General features: G+C 37.4%; 1 protein-coding gene across 1 annotated transcript; it reads right to left on the bottom strand.

The window, feature by feature from the left end:
- Positions 1–691: 691 nt before the first annotated feature.
- On the bottom strand, positions 692–8,502 carry LOC117322677. The gene is made up of 8 exons (XM_033877615.1): positions 8,308–8,502; positions 5,386–5,679; positions 5,046–5,183; positions 4,445–4,607; positions 4,148–4,203; positions 2,962–3,107; positions 1,357–1,662; positions 692–1,055 (listed from the first exon to the last, which is right to left on the bottom strand). Exons 1-8 carry the CDS (start codon positions 8,500–8,502, stop codon positions 692–694), a joined length of 1,662 nt encoding a protein of 553 aa, XP_033733506.1.
- Positions 8,503–8,733: the final 231 nt, after the last annotated feature.

The raw sequence follows: 8,733 nt of genomic DNA, 5'->3' as shown, positions 1-8,733 counted from the left end.
GGTAGGTATGACGACCCAGTACAGAAGAACAGATCGAATTACAAATGTCAAAATAGTATTTGGAAATATCTATTTTGCTCGAAGTCTTCAAAGATTGAAAATGAAATAAGGAATGCTTACCATCCGGACCAGCCACCTGTTCCATTCGGACTTGCGCGGAGAACGTATTATTTATGTGTTTCAGCAGTATGAATTCTCCAACGCCATTGAAGGTATACGGCAACCCATCCAGTGTAGTAAAGTGGGGATCGCCACTCAGTCGTGCTATACGTGGAGGGTAAACAAAGGATTTCATACCCACAGTTAGTGGTAGTACAATATAGAAAAATTGAAATGTTTAAACTTAATACCCTATTTGGTAAATGATATTAAGAATAAATTAAATATGATATCGTTTAAAAAGAGTTATGTAGTTATACAAAGTGTGCATGTCTGTTACATGAAAATAAATCTTTTCAATCATTTAATGATTACTTTTGATACATTCAAATGCGAAAAAAAAGTCTTGGTGGCATATTTCTGTTATAAGTTAGCAATAGTTTGAGATTATTTTCTCGCACACATTATCATGATCAGCCGATTTATCTAAAGAAGTCGAGATGTATTATGATATTTTTGGCAACCTGTCATAACTTTGGCGACGTAATTATCTCCCAAAAAAGCAGTGGAAGGAATATGCTACCATATTACTTTAAATGTCCGTTAAAAGAGCTAGAGCATATTTATGTCTAGATAAATACAAAAAGCTGTCCTGTTTGTTCTTGGTACTATGACAGCCATGCTTACCTGGCCTTATGGGTTGATAGTTTTTACAGTCACCCTGTGGACGTTGTTGTAGTAGCCGGGCACACAGAGCTAGTCCTGCAGTATCCCGTATGTACTTACAACAATGGAAGTAAGGTGACGTGTCAAATACTAGAGTAGATAAATAAGGGACGCTGCCAGGTCCCCCAAAGTAGTGGAATCGGTGTGCAGTGCCTCCCCCGGACACAGACTTGGCATCCATAAGGTTTCCCAGGTAATCGTAACAACACAGACGACCCGATCCGTTAGGTCTGAAAGAGAATAAAATCATCTTCTTAGGAAAACATCTTACATCATTCAGCATTCTTCACTTTTAAGATACAATGTATTTGTGTTTAGTTGCAGAATTATTCTGTTTGAACTACGAAATATCGAAAAGAAATATGACGTATAAAACGACATATTCAATGCATTTTACATAAAGTGGAATGACAAGAGCGAATTGATGCTTGCTCCTCTTTTATATCTGAAGTTGTTTTACTTCTTTTTACTGTCTTTACGGCGTTGCGAGAACGTATCCATTATTATGTAAAATATTCTGAAATAATTTACCCTGGAGAGTTGAGTCGGTAACACTGTTGGGCCTCTGCCTGCTGACAGTTCCGGGAGGTTCGAAAATCTAAATGATCCAGATATTTTATATCTTTACAAAGTGGATCTCGATGGAATCTCGCAAGGTCGATCTCAATTTGCTCTGCCCTGCATGGACATGTCTGGATATGAAAGTCTGTCAAGGCAGGCAACTTCATATCAGAATTGAGTTGTCTTTGACACGTGTCTTTAGCTTCTTTCTGTCCCTTATTTGTATCCATGTTTGGTTTTACAACAAACGCGTCTGACCAGACGCTGTTATGTAACCTGTGTAGGGCACCATAATAGATTTCTAGTGAGTCTTAGATAAATAAGCAATGTTGTAAAATACATAAAATACATATGATGTGAAAGAATCGGTATTATCAATATTATCGGCAGAGTTCATTCGCTTCAGTAAAAAAAGGCGAAAAAAGACGAAACCTTTCCTATCTTCAGCTAATATGTATTATTAAATTTCTCACATTTGGTTTATTTGGTTTAATGTTTAGCCAGAGCCATTTAAGGGCGTGCCAGGTTTTGTAGGTGGAGGAAAGCCGGAGTACCCGGAGAAAGAACACCGGCCTACGATCTGTACCAGGCATCTGACCTAGGAGGGTTTCGAACTCACGACCCAGAGATAGAGGGCTAGTGATAAAGTGTGTTATATACCTTAATGACTTGGCCACCGCGGTCCCAAACTTCATATATATTATATATATAAATATTTATCATGGATATGTGCAAGGAAACAGTATGCTGGTATGTCATGATTATGGTGATATGAAAATACATGTCTGTCATAGATATATAGCTTATCATACCTGCCCTATACAATAATGCGCGATATCATATACATGAATGTCCTACGAAAGAGTTATAGACGGTGCCTCCCCGATAAAGGGCGATAATGAGAGATTAAAAACAAGAATATGGACTTTCCGTTTTGTGCAATATTGAAAGTTATATATATTCTATTTCATCCCTCCTAAAGTTTGAACGTCTCGTTGCATATTTTAAAGAAAAAAAAATGATTGAACACCTGAGACATTCTGTGGTACTTAGCCTCCGTATTTGGGATGTAGCTTTTGAACTCATGAGAGACCATTCTTATGGCATTGTTATTATTCTTTATTCATGATTTGTTCGTGATTCAGATATATTTGTTTCTATACCCTTGGTGCCACAATATGTCACTTATTAAACTTGTTAAATTGTCAAATTTATCGAACTCATTTAATACTTGTCATATTACATTGATACTTATGTAAGTTCTCTCCCCCCCCCCCCCCCCCACGTGTCCTCCGTTGTATACACGTCATTATACATTAAAGCAATAAAGCAAAGCAATACAGTTATTGCATCACCAGCGGTATTTTTAATGCATTTGGCCATATCCTATATACTTTTTTGTGTCATATACTACACAATTCAATGTATCAGTTAATGATTAAAGTGTCTTTCTTGTGCTTTTATCAAACGACAAAGTTCAGTATGATATCGATATCGTGAATGTCCTGTTGTTTCATCTCAAAATATCATCACCTGTGTGCCAATGTTAAATATATGACGTGGCTTAGTACTTACGTCACATTATTTCCAACTTCTGTCATCTTAAGAATTATAACATTTGTTTCAACGTCCAAAATAAACGAGGCTGAGGCAGATCTGACTAGTACAGAAGACGCCAATGTTTTCTCAAGTGTAAGTCGTGGCTCTCCGGCTTCGTTTGGCTATACCAAATACAAATATGTCATGGAATTATGGTAAAGTTTTGAAACTTGAAAACTTAAACCTAAAAATCACAGGAAGTGCTTTCAAATAAATCCTACTCCATATTTTTGAGAATTAAATTAAACGTTGAATTACCCTGCTCCATGGTGTTTATTGTCGTTATAAATAACAGGGTTCTGCCGCGAATATAAAATCCTCCCGTATCGCTTTGAAGTACGATTTGTCTCGTGTGTTATGGTGTTTTTGACCTCTATTTAACTTGTATACAATTATATCAATAAGTGTTAATTGTAATTTACGAAACTCTATACAAATGTAATATTTTATCAAACAAAGTTGATTTGATTTAAATGCATACATATACATTAAGTTGCAAAGGAAACAGATAGTACATGTACCTCGATGGTGTAAACTTCTATATTAGCACGACTTTCTGTGAAGGGCAAGCTATCAGGAGTCCACTGAACGGCCACTCTTTTATCTCGGGCCCAGGTACCAACCAAGACTCGAACCAATCCAGGTTCGCTTAATAAAGGGTTTACTGAAAGGATGAAGGTGTGAGAAAAATGTTGTCAGAATAAAAATGGCAGCATTTTAACAATGAAATTAGTTTAACAAATGAATACAAATGATAATACAATAGTATAACAATGACATCAATATATACACGGAGTAAATAAATTATTAGAATAATTATAACAATGGAATAAGTATAACAATATAATAAGTTTAACAATGGAATAAATAAAACATTAGAATAATTATAGCAATGGAATAAGTATAACAATGGAATAAGTTTAACAATGGAATAAGTTTAACAATGGAGTCATCACTCACCGACCGTGCAGAAACCCGTGTAACGAGACGTATGTCCGCCTGAAGAAGTGATATGGAGGGCAATGTCGATGACTCCAGTGACGTAAAATGCTGGTGTGAGACACCTTACACTGAAGTCTGACCTCCCAACACACGATTGGCTGTCGTTGTTGGGGAAGATGATATGCACGGTGTCATTCGCGGAAAAACAGGGACCCGATACCGTGATCTCCTGGCTCCCATACATGGTGACGTGGAAGGGATACACCACCAGGGCACCTGTAAATATTATCATTATCTGGATAATGTCTTAACATATGTATATTTCTTATAAAATCATTTTACGAGAATCGTGGTTGATTCTCCATATTGTTTTACCTGTCAATAATCACGGTGATCAGTTAACAACATATTCAACTACATGTATAGATATGGTAGATCTTACTACGCATTGCGGTAAGTCTTCCATGTATACATAAAGATTGTCTTTCTATATGAGTACTACAGTGCCCTTCCTTACCTCCGGTATTACATCCACCATTCTCTATTTTAGCTGTATCAATCCGGAACACGAATTTACCATTCGTTTTTACGTTAGACATGCGGGCAAGATTGACGATAGATGGCGTTCGGGATTCGTCTAATGCGTAGAAATTGACGCCATCACCTCCGTTAAAACCAACCTATGAAACCCACAATCACCACATATTTAAATATAACTGGTAAATGACCTCTCCCAAAATGATTCGATTGTGAATTTCTTTCAAAGTTGTCATCTTTGTTATACAAACTTTAAAAAGTTTTACCTCCGATAAAACTAACTTTTCAATTTCAAAATTGTCATATCTGCTAACTTTTAAAATTCAAAATAGCCATTTGCGTTAAAACTACCATTTAACAAATTAATTTGTTTCGTGACGCTTGATGCTGACGTATTCAATTTTCTTTTAAAAGTGTGCGTATTTCAACCCATTTTACGTTGCCCATTGTTGTTGTTCAATCTCATGACCACACATGTAAGTGTTGCAGATTTTCCAAACTTATTTTTTCCAACAGAATTATGGAAATATTGTTCCTGTTCAGAAAATGCAGTTATATGCTAACATATATAGATTAGTTACCTGGGCTGGAGTTCCTCCCAGTCCTGTATTCTTGTTACCATTACTGGCAGTCCCCGTGGTCCACGTGACTTTAGCGTAGTTTAACACTGTGAACGAGTGACGGCCGTTTGTAATGAGAACAGCCTGGAAAGTGTTTCTCTGTAAAAATAAAGAATGACATTCGTCTTTCGAATACACCGAAACACATTACACGGAGGGAAGGGAAACAGCACATTTGTATGACAAATGAACGTAGAACCACATATATATATTATCTATAAACTTAATTCAAACATTCTTGGATTTGGCAATTCAACTTGGGTTTAGTCACGAAGAGAGAGTATTCTATGTATCAACAGACCTTGGTTTTACCGGTTGTCGACGCCCCGTAGAACGCTACGTTGTCCCATGTTGCTATGAATACCCAACTGGCATGGAAGTGAAGCTGGCCAGGATAATACAGACGGATTTCATTGGTTGCTCGCTGTAGGATATCGGAAGCTGTTGTCTCGCGATACCACACGGTACCGCCATTCCGTATGTCAACGTCTGCCCAAAATGGTGACACGATGCTACGATGATCGTTGAGTGGGAAGGGAGCTGGCGTAAATTGGTTCAATGTTTGTTGAAAGGATATTGCGCCGTTTGTATTGACCTGTAACGAACACAAATTGCTAATACGTTGTGTGTCTTTTGTATAATCCATTGATATAAGTAAGCATTCGGGCCTTCCATAAGACTGTGTTGTTACACAAAATAGAGAACTAATAGCTAGTAGCGGGCCTTAGCGAGCCACTTTTGTCTTTCTGTCCCGAGTTAAAAATACAGATTATATTTTAAGGCACTGGCCTTGTATTCTATTTATCATGCAAAGGTCATTAAAATAAGCATTTTAAAGTGAAACGGTATCAACAATGTTCCAAATGTATTCTCCCTTTAAGCGTTATTTCACTTGGAAGTAGGTCAGTCGAATTAGCCGTTTTCCGTCACTGCCGAATAGGCCTACAGCAAAAATATATGTGGTGGGTGTATTCCGACAATGATGCCAGTTGCAGGGTAAAAGAATTTATGAGTTACGAAGTGCTTGAATATCTTAAATATGAAAAAAGTAACATCATAGTTGAAGCTAAATTTGATCAAAGATAAATCTGTTTTAACTGTCACGTCAAATGACACATAGCAGCACATCATCACAGGCATTTGACATAAAATCAAAGCCATATGGTTACCGGCAAAAAGCAAACATAGATTTTTCATAGGCAGCCAGCTACGTATCGTTACGAAGCCATGGTTACCGGGGAACATAGTATTATCATAAACAGGAAGTTACCCATTGTTAAATGTAAATAAACTTTGCTCACAATGGCCTCCACCTATAACGTAACTCCCTCTTTGAAGTAAAAACATTTCACGCCAATACAATACCGCTATTGAAACAGCCACAACTGTATCAGAAAATGTTTTTTTCTGTCAATACAAAATCTGTAACCTTATCTCATCTGTCCTATAGAACTTGGTCGAAAGATTCAAAAACTTACTCTCATCTTTTATCAGCTTCACGTTATGCCAAATCATCTAAATGTCTTTCGTTATTCGCTATTGGAGATTAAAATTACGACAGTGGATTGGGGATTCGAATACCGAATATGCTGTCAAGAACAAATTCAGTTGTTTATGTTTAATTGATATTTTCTTTTATTTACATTTTCATGTTGGTATTCAAATAACGAAGAAGCGGATTGGGGAGTCGATTAAATACATGTTCAATTGATATTCTTTCTTTTAATATATGACTGGAGATGTGAATAACGAATCCACTGCAGCCGCGGGTTAAGGATTCAGTTACATATGTTCAATTGGTATATTGCGGATTCGTTTTTCGAATCACTATTCCGCTGCTTGTAGCGAATTCGTTATTCGAATCCACGATCCACTGATGTTATTCGAATCTCCAATAACGAATATCGAATCCACCGCTAACTTCAGCCCGCTATAATAAATACCAAGGTTGTCTGATCGGAGGCGTCATACTAGGAAGTAGACTGGCTAGTCATGGTTTTCCGCCAGAGAGACTGTAGTATTCTATAAAGGCCATATTTCACATAATATTATTTCACTGTAGTGCTTCAGGTAAAACATACCGACGTCGGATTGAATCACTGGTAACAGAAAAACCTAGCTAGCTGCAGTAAACATTTTCAGACATATACCCCGGTTTTTATTTTTGTGTGCTCTAAGTTCTGTTTATTGTTCCGTACTTGGTTAAAACTGTGGTTTATGTTTGTTTGTTTTGATTGGGTTTCTTTATAGACATACTGATGATTTTTATCTGCTGATACTCCCACTGATAATAAACATTAATACCTAAAAGTGTAAACAATGTACTCGTCGTGAGGAACATTACTGTACACACAGTAGTAGGAACATTACTGTACACACAGTGTGAGGAACATTACTGTACACAGTGTGAAGAACATTACTGTACACACAGTGGTAGGAACATTACTGTACACACAGTGTGAGGAACATTACTGTACACACAGTGGAAGGAACATTACTGTACACACAGTGTGAGGAACATTACTGTACACACAGTGGTAGGAACACTACTGTGCACACAGTGTGAGGAACATTACTGTACACACAGTGGTAGGAACATTACTGTACACAGTGTGAGGAACATTACTGTACACAGTGTGAAGAACATTACTGTACACATAGTGGTAGGAACATTACTGTACACACAGTGGTAGGAACATTACTGTACACACAGTGGTAGGAACATTACTGTACACACAGTGTGAGGAACATACTGTACACACAGTGGTAGGAACACTACTGTACACACAGTGTGAGGAACATTACTGTACACACAGTGGTAGTAACATTACTGTACACACAGTGTGAAGAACATTACTGTACACACAGTGTGAGGAACATTACTGTACACACAGTGGTAGGAACATTACTGTACACACAGTGTGAGGAACATTACTGTACACACAGTGTGAGGAATATTACTGTACACACAGTGTGAGGAACATTACTGTACACACAGTGTGAGGAACATTACTGTACACACAGTGTGAGGAGGAACATTACTGTACACACAGTGGTAGGAACATTACTGTACATACAGTGTGAGGAACATTACTGGTTCCCTGGTGGGGAGCTTTGAATTTCTTCCACACACATCTGACTATAAGGCATTCTAACATACATCATGACAATGATTATCAATATACTCACCCCTCGAACACTGACCATACCTACTCTTACTTACGTAAAGCGAGTCGTGTTGGCTGTTGAAGAAAGGGAAGAGGGTACTGATATTGACCCTTGGTGAACTGCCATCGTCGTTCTTTGGGAAATTATGGTCATGCACCGCACGGCCAAAAGGGTAAAATTCTGATACCGGAATACAGGTGACAATGTGTAAAACAAAAGAAAGCAATATGAAACAATACACTGCCTCCATTATCCACTGCCTAACGACTTAACAACAGTGAGTGGAATGATATTAACTAAAATTAGGTGTTTACTTAGATGACTCAGAATAACATATTTATCGAGGCACGTGTTCAGATAACAGTTATAACATGATATAATCTTTCTGCGAAAGGATAAACATGGGATATTTTATTATCATTTCCATCCTCTTATCATTTGTTTAAATGAATTATTTTTTTGTGTGTTTTACGTCATATAT

This window comes from Pecten maximus, chromosome 3, assembly GCF_902652985.1.
Source record: "Pecten maximus chromosome 3, xPecMax1.1, whole genome shotgun sequence".
In the NCBI taxonomy this organism is placed as follows: Eukaryota; Metazoa; Mollusca; class Bivalvia; order Pectinida; family Pectinidae; genus Pecten; species Pecten maximus.
This window is presented reverse-complemented; position numbering and strand designations above follow the sequence as displayed.